The sequence below is a fragment of the Mustela nigripes genome, chromosome 6 (genome assembly GCF_022355385.1).
Source record: "Mustela nigripes isolate SB6536 chromosome 6, MUSNIG.SB6536, whole genome shotgun sequence".
In the NCBI taxonomy this organism is placed as follows: domain Eukaryota; kingdom Metazoa; phylum Chordata; class Mammalia; order Carnivora; family Mustelidae; genus Mustela; species Mustela nigripes.
Genome location: NC_081562.1, coordinates 92,815,982 through 92,832,195, shown reverse-complemented (window position 1 = coordinate 92,832,195; position 16,214 = coordinate 92,815,982). Strand labels below are relative to the sequence as shown.

At 56.1% G+C, this 16,214-nt stretch overlaps 2 protein-coding genes across 10 annotated transcripts; both read right to left on the bottom strand.

Annotated features, from left to right (window-relative positions):
* Positions 1-91: 91 nt before the first annotated feature.
* Positions 92-10,772, bottom strand: GLI1 (GLI family zinc finger 1). 9 transcript variants are annotated; one of them, XM_059403515.1, is made up of 14 exons: positions 10,425-10,771; positions 10,059-10,208; positions 7,207-7,330; positions 6,883-6,975; positions 6,395-6,590; positions 6,003-6,147; positions 5,575-5,664; positions 5,348-5,485; positions 4,863-5,012; positions 4,037-4,201; positions 3,334-3,564; positions 2,845-2,997; positions 2,445-2,712; positions 92-2,032 (listed from the first exon to the last, which is right to left on the bottom strand). In XM_059403515.1, exons 3-14 carry the CDS (start codon positions 7,301-7,303, stop codon positions 288-290), a joined length of 3,471 nt encoding a protein of 1,156 aa, XP_059259498.1. In that variant the 5' UTR covers positions 7,304-7,330; positions 10,059-10,208; positions 10,425-10,771; the 3' UTR covers positions 92-287. The 9 variants fall into 9 exon arrangements, with proteins under 9 accessions (XP_059259498.1, XP_059259499.1, XP_059259504.1 ...); XM_059403516.1 differs by having other exon boundaries at positions 10,059-10,188; XM_059403521.1 differs by lacking the exon at positions 7,207-7,330 and having other exon boundaries at positions 10,425-10,772.
* Positions 10,773-12,257: 1,485 nt separating this feature from the next.
* On the bottom strand, positions 12,258-14,843 carry INHBE (inhibin subunit beta E). Its single transcript, XM_059403514.1, has 2 exons — positions 14,269-14,843; positions 12,258-14,028 (listed from the first exon to the last, which is right to left on the bottom strand). The coding sequence occupies exons 1-2, from the start codon at positions 14,564-14,566 to the stop codon at positions 13,280-13,282; spliced, it is 1,047 nt and encodes a 348-aa protein (XP_059259497.1). The 5' UTR covers positions 14,567-14,843; the 3' UTR covers positions 12,258-13,279.
* Between the last annotated feature and the right edge of the window lie 1,371 nt (positions 14,844-16,214).

Below are 16,214 nucleotides of genomic sequence, written 5' to 3'. Positions count from 1 at the left end.
GGTGGGTTAACCTCTACTTCTCTTCTTGTTCACTGTCACCACCATCCCCCTCCACCCCCAAGACAGTAAAGTGTAAAGCAGGGTGCTTTCTGAAGCCGTTCCTTTATTATCCAGAAACAGTGTCATTATCAAATTCCTCCCCAGAACATATACAGAAGGTATACAGCCCCAACCCATACCTCCCATCTCTGGGGCATCCCATGGGGCTCTGGCTCCTCCTCCCAACTTCTCTGAGGGGATGGAAACCCCTTAGGAAATGGATCTGTGGTTGCTGGATTCCTCACTCTTCAGGCGCTAGAGTTGAGAAATTGTGTCTCCCCAGGCAGGGATCCCAGTAAGATACTCATGTTGCCCACTGCCATGTTGGGGGGCCCAGAGGGAGGTGGGGTATGTTCAGAGCTGTCCCCCTGATCATGGGAAGGGGGAGGACTCAGCCCCTGGGCCTCATCCAGAATAGCCACAAAGTCCAACTGAGTGTTGTCAAGGTCAAGAGAGTCCAGAGGGTTACACACCTGCCCTTCAGGAGGAGCATACAAGGCAGGACCCCCTCCCAGCCTGCCTACCTCAGGATGACCACAACTGGGGTTGGTGCTCCCTGCCTTGAGGGTCCCAGAGCAAGTGGGCAGTGGGGGCAGAAGTCGGGGTGGTGCTGTTGCCCTATGGGGGGTCTTGCTTGCCCCTACTGCAAAATTTTCATGGCAGGGTGGAGGGGCAAGATAGGAGCCCGACTTGTGATTGGGCAAGTTAGGTGCAAAGCCAGGTCCATACGTGGCCATTGGTCCCTTGGCAGGGCTGGGGCTAAGCTGGGAAGCCCCTAGAAACTTGGGACTCTGGTAGAGAGTTTCCTGGACTGGGGGATCTCCCCTGCCCCCACCCTCCCAGAGCAGTTCCTGTTGAGACTGAACATAATTACACACCAGCTGAGCCTTGAGTTGTCCTGTGGAGTGAGTGGGGGAGTCAAAGTCCAGGCCAGGCCTGGGCTCTGAAGGAAGATAATCAGGGGGTGGCTGGGTATAGGCACCTGACTGGGGATATTGGGGAGGGGGAGGCTGCGGATAGTGGGAGAACAGAGGCTGTGAGCGAGGAGGCCCGTCACTGGGGTGAGCACTGAGGCAGGGCGCCAGTCCTGTGGAGTCAGAACCCACTGGACACCCTTGTTCAGGCTTGACCTGCACTTGTCCATAATGTTCAAGACGAGGACACTGACTATAGACTCCAGCTGGAGCCTTGGGACCTGGGTACAGCCCAGAGTGGGAAGGAAACTCACCCCATGGTTCAGGTGGGTGCTCAGGATAGGAGACCTGCTGGGGACAGGGGTTCAGCCCATAGTTGGTGGGTGGACCAGGCCCAAGAGGCAGGGAGCCTGGACCCCTAGCTCCATACGCTTCAGCTGCTGCCTCCTCAGGTCCCCCATATCCCAAAGTATCAGTAGGTGGGAAGTCCATATAGGGGTTTAGACCATTGCTCATTATGGAGGTCCCACCTTCTGGCTCCTCCTGCAGCCCTCTGGTATCCATGGTGACATTCTCAGTGATGCTAGGGGGCTGTGGTGAGTAGACAGCGGTTGGGAGTTGGGGATCGAAGTTCCGTCCTCCCCCTGTCACAGTGGGGGGCGTGTGGACACAACCCAAGCTCTTGAACCGCTGGACTCGGGCTGGGGCAGGGCGGTCAACAGCCCGGGCCGGGTCACTGGCCCTCCGGGTGACCCCTGCGTTGGCATTGTATCCTGGGTATTCAGCTCGGCTTCTCCAGGGAGGTGCAGGAAGGCTCCCCATCCGGTCCAGGCTGGGTGCTGCCATTGGGGGGGTACCACCTCCCCTGGCTGAAGCATACCTTGCCCGGAGCAGGTAGTGCTGGGTTGGCGTGAGGCCAGGCAGAGAGGATGCCCCGTTCTCGGGTGGGGATCCAGGGGGGTAAGGGGAGGCCAGGGAGGAGCGGCGGCTGACGGTATAGGCTGAGCTGATGCTGCTGGAGCTGCTGCTGCGGCGGTCAAGAGAAACCGGGGGGCCCAGGCGGCGGGACACAGGGGTGCCTACAGGTGATAAGAAGAAAAAGCAAGGTGGTCAGGGAACCCTCTGAATCTCACCCTGCCTTCCCCATGGGATGCCCCTGTCCTGGAATCCCAGGGATAGGCTCCTTCACTCTGACCACTCAGTTCTGTCTCCTCCCATGCCCTTTCTATGTCTGCGTCACCAGGGGTTCAGAACTGCAGCCTGTGAACAGTTGTACATGTTGCACACTGCACAGCCCTAAGAAGCAGAATTCATGTTATACTTTGTATAGCACAGTTACCTCATAGGTGGAAGGCAAGTGTCTGAGGAAGGGGGGTCTTTATCTAATTGTACAAAGGTGCTGTAGGCAACCCTTAGGAGGGAAGTCCTCCTTCCAACTTCAGAGAAGGTCCAGGTCTCAGCCCAACAACTACCCCCACACCCAGGTCTCACCAGTATGGGTCAGGCTGGGCAGTTTGAGGCCCCGGGGCCCTATCGGCCGAAGTTGATGTAGCTGGTCCAGTCTGAGGTTCTCAAGGCGGCGAAGAGTGGACAGACCAGTGCCAGCAATGCAAGGCCCCTCATCCAAGCTGGACAGATCCTCAGTGCTGCCCCCTGCATTTCCAGTCATTTCCACACCACTATCTGTATTGGCTGCGCTGCCGGCTGGGGAGTGGTCGCTGCTGCAAGACGACTGGGCCCCAGGGCTGGGCTGTGGCTTCTGGTAGTGAAGGGTGGGGGATTGGAAAATGAGAGCTGAGGGCAGCCCCTCCCCACGGCCCCACAGTTCCCTGAACTGGTGAGTGGCTCAAGCCTGTGTCCCAGTGACTGCTGGGACCAAGGGGAAGCTTACAGATGTAGGGAGGGCTGAGCAGGTGCAGGTCGGGGGCAAACTGGAGCGATGTTGAAGAGAAGGGCCTAGGCTGGAGCACAGACTGCCTGGGCTCAAATTCGCACCCAGTCCTGTGACCTTGGACCGTTTGTCTATATGCCTGAGTTTCATCATCTGAAAATGTGGAGAGTAAGTTCCTTTTTCACGAACTTGTTGTGAGGAGTATATGACATTATAATCATGCAGTATAATCATACTATGTGTGAATTGTACATGTAAACTATACATAAATTAGGATAATACACTAAGCCCCATATAAGAGTTTGTTGAACCAGTTCAGTAATTAATTATACTAGAATCTCTCCATTTGGGGTAACCCAAGAAGCACTACTGGGATAAGAGACTGGAGGACTGGCCAGAGAGGAGGACCTGGAAGAATATGGAGGGGACTGGAAGGATGAAGGCGGGGCAGGCGGGGCACGGAGGCAGGGGTTGCCTGGGTCAGCTCACCACAGCGCCCTCCGGCACGGTCAGTCTGCTCTCCTCCCTGACGGGGCCTCCGTCCCGCTCCCTCTTGGGCTCCACTGTGGACAGGGACGGTGCCCTGGGCAAGGGGCCGTCTCCTCGGTGGCGCTTGGTCACATGGGCATCAGGACCATGAACCGTCTTGACGTGTTTCCGGAGCGAGCTAGGATCTGTGTAGCGTTTGGTGCAGCCCGGGAGCTTACACACATACGGCTTCTGTTGGGTGGACAGTGAAGACACCAGGCAAAGGAATCAGAGCAGGAGAGTGCAGAAGGAACGGGAAGAAGTGGCATCCGTTGGGGATGAGGGGGCAGGGAGGAACACACAGCACCCAGGGAATTAAGGAGAGAGTGGGGCCCTTGGAGTAAAAAATGAGAGGATCAAGGGAAAGATTAGGAAAACTGACAGCCCAGGTCTGTGAGGCCTCATAAAGTCAGGGGTTAAGGGACTGCGGGTCCCCTCAAGGTCGAATGGGTCTATTTAGTTATATCCTTTGGCTAGTTCAAGGTAGGGAGTGTGGTGTTTACATGGAGGTTCATGGTTTCAGAATGCCCTTATCTGGGTGAGTTCGGTTGGGGCCAGGGACTCACCTCTGTGGAGTGGGTGCTGGGCTAAGGGATTTCTTATGGGGGAATCTCCCCAGTAGCTGGCTTCTCAAGTGGGGAGGGTCTCTTAGGTGGGGATTCACCTCATTGGAGTGGGTCCGATTCTGGTGCTTGGCTCGGTCACTGGCATTGCTGAAGGCTTTACTGCAGCCCTCGTGCTCACACATGTATGGCTTCTCACCCGTGTGTGACCGCAGGTGCGTCTTCAGATTTTCGAGGCGTGAGTATGACTTCCGGCACCCCTCAAACTAGGGGATGTTGGGGTCAAAAGAGAGCTCTCAGACAGAAGGACAGGGAGATCAGAAGAACTGTAAATCTCAAAAGGGACCATTCCATCAGAGACTGTAACTCAAGATGGGAGAGCAAGTCCCAAAATTCAGGGACAAGGGTAGGCAAGAGCTGGGCAAACCGAAAGCCAGAGGAGGTATGGCAGCAAACATTTCCCCATCAAGCCAGAGCAGATCTCCCTGCATGGGGATCTTAGACTGGCTCAGGATGGGGTCAGTCTGGGAGTGTCTTATGTCCTTGACACCAAGTTTCTCCATTAGGTCGAGTAGCAGATGCAGTGTCTAGGGCCCAGAGTACTTTTGGATGCCCACAGAGCCTGGGATTGTGACCTGAGCCTGAGCCAAAGGCAGAAGCTTTACCAACTGAGCCACCCAGGCATCCCAGAAATATCTCAATTTCTTTTAAAAGCAAGGGAAAAATAGCTTTTAGGGCCAAGAAAATGTCCTAATATACCACATCAATATGTTCATCTTTATACTAACCCAGTCATAAGATAGTTTAAAAATATTTGTTTATGGTGGCAAAAAGTGCCTAGAATCCATGAAAGTCATGAGCTCTGCCTTGACCGTGGGGAGCCCCGGTTTAGGGAGGGACCCTGGGCTTGGGAAGCGGGCGCCTCACCGTGCACTTGTGTGGCTTCTCGCCCGTGTGTCTGCGCATGTGGACCACCAGCATATACTGGGCTTTGAAGGGCCTCAGCTCCCTGGAGCAGCCCCCCCAATGGCATACGAACTCCTTCCGTTCCCCATGGATGTGCTCACTGTTGATGTGCTGAAGGAGGAGACACAGAGGCTCTCTGAGATTCCCTTCTGCCCCCAAGTCCCAAACCAGACCTTCCCTGGACCTCTCTGCCACCCACGCCCCCAGATTCCTCCAAGTCTCCACCTCATGGGGGAAGAGGCGGCAGAAAGACCATCACAGCCTGCCCCCCTGTTCTCCCATGTTTCTAAAACAGAGCTAGCTCCCGAGTTTCTACCAACCCAGCTGGCCACTCAGCCTCTGACTTCGGTATTCTGGGACCCCCTGCTCTTAGCCTCACTCCACAGTGTCCCACCAGAATGTCCTATAAGATCCAGCCAGCATTCCTGTTACCCCCTGGGGCTCACGTGCACCAGCTGCTCCTGGGAGTCAAATTCTTGGCTGCAGCCATCCCAGCGGCAGTCAGTCTCATACACAGATTCAGGCTCTGGCTTCTCCTCTCTCTCCAGGTCCTCCCGCCCATCCAACATCCCCAGCAGGGGATCCTACGACAGAAGAGGCCCTCCTAGAGTCACTGGGGTGATAGCTTTTGTTTAGTTCAGGTTTCAGAGTTAAAGTCACCCCCCCCCCTTACCTGTGTGCCTGTGGAGTTGGGGCTGGATATATCGCCCTCCAAAGGCTCCTCTGGGCACTTGCTAACCAGCAGGTCCAGCTCAGACTTCAGCTTCCGCAAGAGAAGAGGTGAGGGTGATGAAGGTAGAAGTGGGCAGAAGGAAGAGAGAGCCCAGCCAGGTCTTCCTGCCCCGAATGCCCCCACCCAAGCAGCTGGAACCCCTGAGTTTGGAAGAGACTTCCTCCTCAAACTGCACTGGGATGAGCATAAGGCAGTATCTAATTTGGAAGAGTCTGATTCAAACCCCAAGGAGTGAACCCCAGCAGCCATACCCCTTTATGTTTCTGTGGCTGAAAACTTTTAGATCCCCTGTCCTTTCCTCACCTTTCCCCATAAAATTCACCACCCGCCCTGAGCTGGGGGAAATTGGGGGGCAGTAGGACTCTCACCTGGCAAGTTGGGAGGGGTCCCCGGGACTGAGCATGTGGCATCATCCCACCTTGAGTGGGGTCATGGGGACCACAGGGCTGGCCCCCGAAGGAAGGTGAGGTCCCTTTTTGGTGATTCATCTGGGGTGGGAATCCCAGAGATGGGCTGAGGAGGAGGAGGAGGAGAGGCAGTTACTTAGGACTATCATCTCAAAGAATTCCAGGAGTCCTTGGGCTATTTTGGAGTGTTTCTGGAAGATGGTATGGGACGTGGTTGAGGCAGGCCCAGGAAACCACCAAAGGGGGTTTCAACACCTTTGAAATGATAAGGATTTGGATAGGGTCAGGTGCTTCGGAGGGCTTGAGGCTTTTAATGGGGTTTGGTCAGGTCTTTAGCCCAAGGCTCTCTGCACCTCATGGTGCCGATGGAGAGGTGCCCATAGGAGCCCCCAGGAGATGCACAGCGTGAGTTGATGAAGGCCACAAGGGAGCTGGGTGAGGTGCGGATGACTGTCTGCAGGTCCAGGCTGGCGTCTGACAGAGGTGAGATGGAGAGGGCCCGCTTCTTGGTCAACTTGACTGCACTTCGGGGAGGAGGGAAGAGTGGGGCTGGAGCAGGAAACAGGGGAGACAGCTATGGTAAATGGGGCCTGTCTCCATACACCCAACCCATGGGTCCTGATTCTCAACAACAAAAAAAATGACACTTGACTCTGCTTTGCCCTACCGACCCCATCTGTGACCTCCTGATCGTGCTCTGACCCCTTGCTCCAGTCTCCAAACATTTCCTCTTCCAAGTTAGATCCCCTGCCTTCCCCCCACCCCACCTCCAACACAACTTTCTCTTTTAGAGCAAGTTCCAGAAGGGCAGGAAGGGAAGAAATGTTGCCTGAGGCCTCACCCTCAGTGCAGCTGTTGGTCTCTCTGGCTGGCCCATAACTGTGGGGGCCAGACATGAGGTTGGCCTGGTGGCAGAAGGGCAGACCAGGCAGTCCTAGAAAAGAGAGATAGCCAGAATGGGGAATGGGAATGAGGGACACATAAGGCCAAACCTTGAACCACCAAGAGAGGCCCGATCCCATATTCCAACCCTATAAGACATAGAACCTCAAATCTTCTTGTGGACTAGAGACTGGCATGGGGTAGGAGATAGAAGAGGGATTCCCTGGGGTTAATTGAGACAGCTGCCAGTCCTCAAGGCCTGGAGATTGGAATTTGCACTGACCTTCTGTCCCCATGTTGGGGGCCTGACTGGGGAGGGGCCGGAGACAGCAGGGCTCGCCATAGCTACTGACCGGAGGTGGGGTCATCGAGTTGAACATGGTGTCTGAGAGGAGAGTGTGGGGACTCTGCAGGAGGGAAATAAGATGAGATAACTAATTCAGGTATAGAACCTCGAAGACATCTGCCATGGGAAATCAAAGTGAAGTGAGCATCACTCATCCAGGTTGAGGAAAAGGAGAGTCCCAAAGAGGCTGAGGCTGTTTCGAGGATCTTTGTGGGAATTGAGTGGGTTCTTTGCCTGGGTGGCCTAAGTGCCTCTGTGTGTGTGTGTGTGTGTGTGTGTGTGTGTGTTTAGGGGGGAGTGTTATGGACTAACTGAACCAGTATGAGCCTCAAGTGATTTTATACCATAGCCCTCAATTTCTTCTGGCTTTGACCATAGGCCAGCTTTGAGGGGTAGGATGGGGGAACTCATGATGAGCCCCTTTGCCTTCATTCGTTCCTGTCCAGCAACAGGCCCTCTACAACCTCTCCAGTATCCAGCAGAGGGAGCTCTCGCCACAGCCCAGAAGGAGAGGCTGGCGGGGCCAGGAGCGAGCGCAGATGATCTTTTTCTAAGGCAGAAAACTGTATGAAATGGGATAAGGTTTCTGAGGGGAGCCTCCCGGGTCTGTTGAGTACAAAGAGTGGAAACTGGTGTTATCCTGGGGTAGTTTGAATCTGGGCGCCCACTTACTTGGTCTGTTTTGGGGGTGCAGGAAAGGACTGTAAGAGAAGGCTTTGAGAGAATGAAAAAACAAAGTCATCATCCATCAGAGAAGAGCTGTGAGGGAGAGGGTTCTGCCTTTCGCTTTCCTCCTCAAACTCCAGTTTTTGTTCCACCCCAGGTTTTCTGGTCTCCCGGGACTGAGGGTGGGGTGGGGCGGGGTAGGGTGGAGAACAACCGGGAGCGGGCCGGCCGGCGCGGTGGGTGATCCCGGGATGCTGGGATTTAGGGTGAGGGCGGGGTAAGATGGGGAGAGGAACCCGGACCCCATGACCCAGCCCAAGCCCCGCAGCCTGGATTGTACCCTTCCTAACTCCTCCTTTCCCAGCGGAGAGCTGGATCCTGCATCCAAGACCTCCCAACTCGACCTTGGCACTTTGTGTGTGTGTGGGGGGGCACAGCTGGCTGGCAGCTGGATGGGGGGGACACTTCTTCCTCCTCCTTCCTCTATGACTCACCCAGGGGAAAGAGGCAGGGGCTCGCAAACTACCCCCCAGACACTAAAGAGACCCCCAAACGTGCCTGCTCAGTCATCTTCCTGTGCCACTGCCGAGCCGCAGGAGAGCCGCGATGTAAATGGGGCGACATCCCTCCTCGCCCACGCGTGCCACAGCCCACCCACGTCTCCCTGTCACACTAGTGACAGGAAAATTTCGCCAACTTTTCCAGCTTCAGTTAAGTTTTTCTGGAGTGTGGATGAGTGCGCAAGATGGGGCAGGGAGCCCTAGGGTTGCCCTGCTGGAGCCCTGAATCATCTTCTGTGTCTCCCTATTTTCCAGAGTCCCCCTCGCACCCCCGCTCCCCGCTCCCCAACTCCCAGGAGTAGGCCCCGCCCCCTTCTCCCGGTCCCGCCTTCCCCGCCCCCTTGCCTCCTCGGCCCACCCAAGTCGCCGCCGCAGGCTCTGGCTGCAGACGGCTCCGCTTCCCCCGCCCGCCCCGGGAGCCCAGTCGAGCGAGCCGCGGTGGAGGGAGGGGTGGGTAGTTGAGAGGCGGGACACATTCTTCCCTCCTCCCCTCAGTGCATCCAGAAAGCTGGCAGTGGCGCCCGGGGGGGCGGGGGGCACTGTTGAAGCGTAGAGGTGCCCATGGCGGGGTGGAAAAGAAAGAAGAATCCAGAAACTATGGGGACAGAAAGTGGCTGGGTAAATAAAATAAGGTGTGTATGGCCAGAGAAAGGGGTAAGGACACCTTAGGTTCCTGATAATCACAGCTGGCTTCCCAAGGGTTAACCCCTCCAGACCCCCGGGAACCCCTCAGTGACGTCAAGGGCGGGGTCTGTACCGCCTGGTTGGGGATTCCGGAGAGATAATTGGGGGGGGGGTGTCTCCGGACCCCGCCTCCATAGGGAAAACCACCCTAATTCCGGCCCTTACAACTCCCCCAGGAAATTGCCCCGCCTTCTCTTTCCACTGAACAGTAAAGACCTATCGTATGAAGACCCCAGTTCTCCAGCCCCGAAAACCTTAAGTCCCCAGTCACTCTGGGATCCCCTTTCCCTAATCCTTTCCCCGAAGCTAGCTGCCCAGGGCGGATTGTTTCGGGGTCACCGGGCCTGAAAGAGGCTTCAGAGCGGGGAGCCAGGGCAGGCAGGGTGGTCTGAGCCAGAGGAGGGGCCTTGGCGCCCCCCCCCCCCGCTCCCGTTGGGGAGGGGGTTCCAACGGGGATACACAGGCAGTCAGTGGCCAGTGGTCCCGCCCAGTCCCAGTAGGGGTCTCCCTGCGGCTGGCCCAGCTGTCCTGGTGGTCCTGAGGTCAGAGGGTCAAGACAAGGTCTCCGCTCCTCCTAAGCACCCTGACCACAGTCCTTGGGGACTCAGGAGTCCAGATTCCTTGAGGAGTCTTTCTAGGGCCTAAAGGAGACACTGGCCCCTCCAGCCCCCTTCCTTATCCGGAAGACACTTCTTTCCCAGGGAACACATGCACCGGCAAGCTCATCTGTCACAAGACAGGTCAGGGGTTCAAGACTGCCCGTCCCCCACCGGTTTGTCGCCTCACACACACCCATCTCCACCCCACCTAGGGCTCTCTCCTTAGCTGTTCCCTCCTTGTAGAAACACTGACGTCTTCCTGCCGGCGCTCAGGACACACCTGGAGCTCCCTCTCTACCACGCAGACCTCCAGCTAGCAGTCCCTCCAGCCTCTTCATCCCAAACTCATGAAAGTGAGATGTTTCTAATAGATGGAAGAGGCGGAGACAGACAAAGAGATCCACGGTTGTCTGAGACAGAAACACAGAGACTGTCAGAAGAAAAAAAAAAAGATACAGAGAAAGGGAAATACAAATGAAAAAATTCTTCAAACTTTCTATATCTCACGCAGGCTCTCCCACCCCCTTTTTGCCTCTGTGCCCCAGGTCTCCCTCTTGGCTGAGCGAAGTCCCTCGCATGCAGGGCATCCCCTCGGGCCCCCTCCCCCACTGCTCCCAGGTGGTCCCCCGCCGGCCCCCCTTCTCACCTCCTTCTGGGCGCAGGGCTCGGGATGCGCGGTCCAGGGCTAGAGTCTGGGCTGGGGGGTGTGCGGTGGGGAGGGGGGGCGGACAGGGCCACGGCAGCGCAGCCTCAGTGCCACCCCCACCCCCCACTAACCTGGCCGCCAGCCCTCCCGCCGGCCCAGCCCGCCGGGCCGCGAGCCGGGACCACCCGCGAGAAGCGCAAACTTTTTTTTCCCTTTTGCAAAAACTTTTTCTCGCTCAAGCAGCTGGCGCGCCGCCGCTCTTCCCGCTCGCCTCTCACCTCCCTTCTACTTCCCTCCCTCTTGCCGTTCTGGAGGATGAGGCGGGGTAGCTAAAAGCAAGAGAGGGGGTGCCGGGCTTATTGCACCCCCAGGACCCCCAGGATCCTCCCCCTCCCTTGAGGGACCCTATGCTGCCTACCCCCCCCCCGACACGCTGCTGGTGGTGGGCAGTAAATCCCGGCATGGATCCTTGGATCGGCTGCCCACGAAGAGGGCCCCCCCCCACCCTACCCCCAATCCCCAAGCTAGGAAAAAACTAAAAAAAATATATTGGGAGGTGGGGGGCGACGAAGACGTTCATCCGAGAAAGATATTATTGGAGGTAGCGTCGTTGATTTTGGTTGGGGCTCTCTGATCATTCCGCCATCCTTTAGTATATCACTGCTGGCCTCACTCTTTCAGTGGAACATGAAGGGGTTAGGACAGATTTGGGGTTTGGTGCAAAGAGGACTGGAACAGAGTTGACTTAGAAGTGAAGGGTCTATAGCGCATACAAGAGACGAGCCGTGGCTGAGGCTCTGGGTGCAGAGTATGCGGTTCACAAGGTTACTAAGGAACCTTGGGACGCGACCGAAAAGAAGCACTGTTCCGCGGAGAACCCCCGCTCTCCTTCATCTCTAAGTTCTGGAGAATGCGGGCACCTCCGCACCTCGGTGCCCCCCGCTGTCTGCAATTCCAGGCTGTCTGCTCCCTCTGCTGGCCGTTCTGGCACATGACACGCTCGAAGTCTCCCAGAGACCGCCCTGGGAGCTGAAGTAGGAGGCTTTAAGGGTCACCCCACCAAAGCCCAGTTAGGAGCCCAGGAAGGGGGTTGCATGAGCCCAAAGAAACGGAAAGCCTCACTAGAAGAGGCTGCTAGTACAGAACGGCAGTGTCTGAGAGGGGAGTGCCTTGCCCCTTCGGATTTGTGGATGCAGGGGAAGGGGCAGCTATTTCAGTCCATTTGATCTTTATGAGAAAGGGGAGAAAAAAAAGGAGTCCCCTCCTCTTCCTAGCTCTGCTAGGAAGACAGGCCTCTCCCATCCTAGCTCTGCTTCCAAGAACCACCTCCTCGGGCCTGGAGAGTTAGTAGGTTAACTGTTAAGGCTGAGGATCAAGGGGAAAAGGTGAAATTAGGAAGAGCTCTGAGGCCCTACCAATATGGGTAGTAATTGTAGAGGAACAGTAAGGAGTCCTAGTTGACTCTCTCTCCCCCATATGACTTTGGCCTGGACACCAATTATACCCAGAAGGTCAGGCAAGACCAGTGGTCCTGTCCTAGCCATTTGCCCTTTCTTTTCAGAGAAGCTCTTTTAAAGCAGACTGGTTTTTCCTCCTCACCCAGGTCTCCAGATTAGTGATTCTGTGAGCGCAAGAGCAGGGGGGAGGGGCAGAGGAGGGAGAAACCGACTCCCCACCAAGCAGGGAGCCCAGTGCAATGTCCAGCTCCATCCCAGGATCCCAAGATCATGACCTGAGCCAAAGGCAGACACCTAACTGACTGAGCCACCCAGGTGCCTTTTTTTTTTTTTTTTTTTAATAAGCTCCCTGCCCAAAGTGGGCTTGAACTAAGAATCCGGAGATTAAGAGTCAAATGCTCTACCCGCTGGGCCACCCAGTCACCCTGCCTTTACACTCTTAAAATTTATTGAATTTTTGTTTATGTGGTTCATGTCAATTTACTATTTTAGAAATTAAAACTGAAAACAGTTTGTAACACAATATACAAGCACATATCCCATTAACAGTGATGTCAAAAAGATGATGTAATCACATGCCACATACCTTCTGGAAAACTCCACTGTATACTTTTGAGATAATAAAAATAAAAAAGGCAAATACCATCTTAGTATTATGAAAATAGTTTTGACCTTGTGAACACTCCTGAAAGGGGTCTCAGGGACCTCCCGAGGTCCTCAGACCTCACCTTGAAAACTATTCCTCTGGACTATCACCCCAGCACTTCTTTATGACTCATACTTGTTGATTTTCCCCCTTATTTTTATTAGGAATATATAAACATTTGTCTCCCCCATGGGTCCTGTCCCCAAAACTGGGAAAAACCAGGGAACTTCTTAGGCTCAGTACCCCTCTCACCCAGCTCCCATTTCTTGGGCTCTCCTAACCTACTTCCTCTTAGCCCCTTGCCCATCTCCTTCTTGACCCTCCCTGGAAGCTCTTCCATAGTTCCTAGCCTGGATACGCCTGCTTCCCCTGTCCCAAGCCTGCTTCCCTCACTTGAGGACTTTCTTTTCTTGTGAGAGACTAACTAATTTTTCTCTGCCTTCTCCTTTCCTCCACTCCTCCCTCATCTCTGCCGCCTTCTCAGAGGGCTTAGGGTAGGAAACCGTGCTTTCTGGGGAGACTCCTTTAGAGAACACACTTTCCCCATCTCCCTACACATCAGCTAGCCTGGAATAGGCAAGAGTCTGGACAAACAAGTGCCCATTTGGGTCCCCTAGGAATCACCCTGGTCATCTGACCACCAGCCTGTTAGGTGTGGGTGTGGATCAGGAATCTAATGTCTCCCGCCACAGACGCCCTCTGCCTGGGAACCCCTAACCGATCTCTTTACTCCAAATCCCCAGGTCCTCTCGCTAGCTGCAGCCACAGGCTTCTACCACCATATCTGGCACATCTGTCTTGACCACATTGCCATCCCGGTCCAGGTAGAGGAGAGAGAGAGGCCTTCGGGCAGTAGGGACACAGCAGGAAGTACCCAAGGGCCAAGGGTTGTTGGCCTTGAAGAGACTGAAGACAGCCGAATGGAAGGAGGCAGCAATGCCAGGACTGCCAGCCAGGTGTGGGGGGCACTGTCCACTGCAGTAATTCAGCTTGTACCCCTCAGGCTGCAGGATCCAGTCCCGCCATCCTAGTTCCTGGAAGTCTACATAGTGGTCTCGCCGGCAGCATAAGGGGGTCTCAGGCTCACAGGTGGGGGTCCTCCTCCTGGCCCGGCCTGCTCCAGGCTCATTGGGCCGGATCTTAAGCTCCAGGAAGGGCCGCTGGTCTCCCGCCGTGTCCAGGAGCTGCTGGGCAGAGGTGGCGTTGCCTTCTAGGCGTCCGCAGTTCAGCTGGAGCTTCAGGACAGTGGACTCCTCGGCCCTCAAGCCACTAGGGGGCAGAGTGAGGGCATGCCAGCCGGGGGCCGTCATCTGGTGCTCAGCCAGGAGTTTGCGGGACCCTGGGTACCTGCTCCTTGGGCTCCATTGGAAGATCCTCAAGGAAAGCGTGCCAGGAAGGGTGGGGAGCACGTGCAGCCAAAGGCGAGCATGGTACAGGTGGTGGGACTGAGCTGTGGACAGGTGGAAGGTGAGCACAGAGCTGCAGGGTGAAGTGGAGGAATCTGCCGGAGAGATGGAGAAGGGATGGAGGAATGTGAGCAGCGATGAGCTCTCCTCTGAGACTCCTGCCACCCCCTCCCGCTGCTTTCCTGAGCCCCTTTAGAAGACACAGGGACTGCCTTGTGTGCTCCGTCCTGCATAACCAGTCAACTCCGCCTCCTCCCACACCCTGACTTTTCTGTCGGTCTCCCCTTCCGCCTCCCTCTCCCTGTCTGCTCTCTGCCTGCCCCTCCTTCACCCACCTGTGATGGTAGCAAAGCTGATGACTTCCTCCCCTTTTGCAGGAGCCACACTTCCTGGCTGCAGTCTCCGGAGGGCTCTGGCCAGCGCTGCCTGGGGTGGAGGGTGAGTTATTCTGGGACGACTGGTCATATGCAGCCCCTCCAAGATCTGCTGCTTGGCTAGCTCCAGTACCAAAGCGCGTTCTGCCTGGGGCACCAGCGTGGGACCTCCACAGGAGGGACATACAGACCCTGCCCCCTGTGCCCACACCAGTGCCCACAGCAGCACCAGCTGGGGCTGGACATCAGGGAGCCCCATGCTCCCGGTGAATGGCCCTGGGTTGGGTCAGGAGCCTCGGATGGCAGGTGCTCCTTCTGTTGATCTGATTGCGTGGAAGCCAATGAGGGCACAGGGGCAGCAGTGGCTGTGCCACACCTAGCCTCGGCCAAGGGTAGAGCCACCTGCCTTCTATTGCCTGGGACTCAGGAAGGCAGTATGTGGATGGTCCTATGGGTGGCTGTGTTTAGCGCAGTCTGCCAGTTTGACCCTCACAGCTCATGGCTGGGGCCTCTTTAGAGCCACAACCGGGGCTCCCTCACTTAGTGGTCAGCCAGCCGACCTACCCTCTGAGCCCCGGGATTGGCTGGCTGTACTGCCCATCAGGGCCCTGCAGGGGGCGGAGGTCCCCCCCTCCACCCCCGGGGAGCTCGGGTTTCACCATCTGGCCTGGTCATTGAGTTTGAGATATGGGTAAGGGGGTGGGGGTGCAGTGTTAACACGCATGATGCAAGAAAGAGAATGATTTCACATGCTCAGTCCCCAAGGTCTGGGGCTTGGGGGAGGGACTCATAGGGGCAAGGTGGGGAGGGCAATTTCCCCCCCAAACCTCTAGTCCTTCTAGCTTACCCAGACACCTTTGCTGCAGCAGTTCTTAGAGGCAGCTGTTAGTTCCACTGGTTATTTCTCCATGGTCTCTGGGCCTGAAGAACTCTGGTCTCTCTCTTCCTAGCAATGGGGTTGGGACGGGGGGAGTCCTCCTGCCCAGGCCAAGGTGGCAGTGCCATGGGGCACAGAAGTCACCTCCTGACCCTGCTTATGCTGGCTGCCCAGAGTCCAGTTGGACTGGAGCACAGCGTGGAAGAGGGCTAGAGCGTGGTGGGGGTGGGGGGGGCATGTTCCTACGATGTCGGGGGAAACCCAGAGAGGTAGGGGAGGCAGTGATGCAATCTTACAGCAGGACACAGTCTATCAAGGCTGGCAGAAGGGCATGGGACTTGGGAGCACCCATACCTACATACTGGGTCTCTTTAAGGGGACTGTGAGAGTTATGTAAATTCAGGACATCCTAGGAGTGGCTGGAGGCCTCCATGAAAGGGGGCAGGACATGGGAGGTTTAAGGACTTTGAAGAGCAAAGCAAGATAAGTGGGGTGACATTAGCTCCAATCCCAGCCCTTCCTCACTGACAAAATGGGAAGGCCATGGCTCCTCCACCTTGAACTTAAGATGGTAGACTTAATGCTGTCCTTTCTCCTTATGCCCGCAGTTTCTTCAAGAAGCTAGAAGACTGTGATTTGGACACAGGCCGCGACTCCATCTTATTAAGCTCCCACGTGTGTAGCCAGTGGGGGGGCTGCCAAGAGACTCCCAGATCTGGCACCTGGGGGAGAAAGGTGGCGCTTTGGGGACTGGGGATCAGTACTGGCAGTGTCCAGCATGTGGCAGTGTAGCGCCACTGGACGGCCGCTGGCTTAGTGCTGACCAGCTTCCCAAGGAATGGGCTGCTCTGAGGAGTAGGGAGTGGCACAGGGCTTTCCAACCTCTCCCTCTGGGAACCCTGCCTCTCCCACAGAAAACAGAGAAGCCAGTCCCCGTGCTCCCCCCTCTCGCCACTACCAAAGAGCAGAGCTGTTGTCAGGCCCCAAATCACCGCTACCTTTGGTTTTAGACCTCGTCCCATTGACACGT

Coding starts and splice junctions, on each gene's coding strand:
- INHBE (XM_059403514.1), bottom strand. CDS start 14,566: ATGGGGCTCCCTGATGTCCAGCCCCAGCTGGTGCTGCTGTGGGCACTG. Junction 14,029..14,268: donor CAGCTTTGCTACCATCACAG/GTGGGTGAAGGA, acceptor TCTCTCCGGCAG/ATTCCTCCACTTCACCCTGC.
- GLI1 (XM_059403515.1), bottom strand. CDS start 7,303: ATGTTCAACTCGATGACCCCACCTCCGGTCAGTAGCTATGGCGAGCCC. Junction 5,665..6,002: donor GACCCCTCCCAACTTGCCAG/GTGAGAGTCCTA, acceptor CTCTTGCGGAAG/CTGAAGTCTGAGCTGGACCT. Junction 5,486..5,574: donor CCAACTCCACAGGCACACAG/GTAAGGGGGGGG, acceptor CTTCTGTCGTAG/GATCCCCTGCTGGGGATGTT.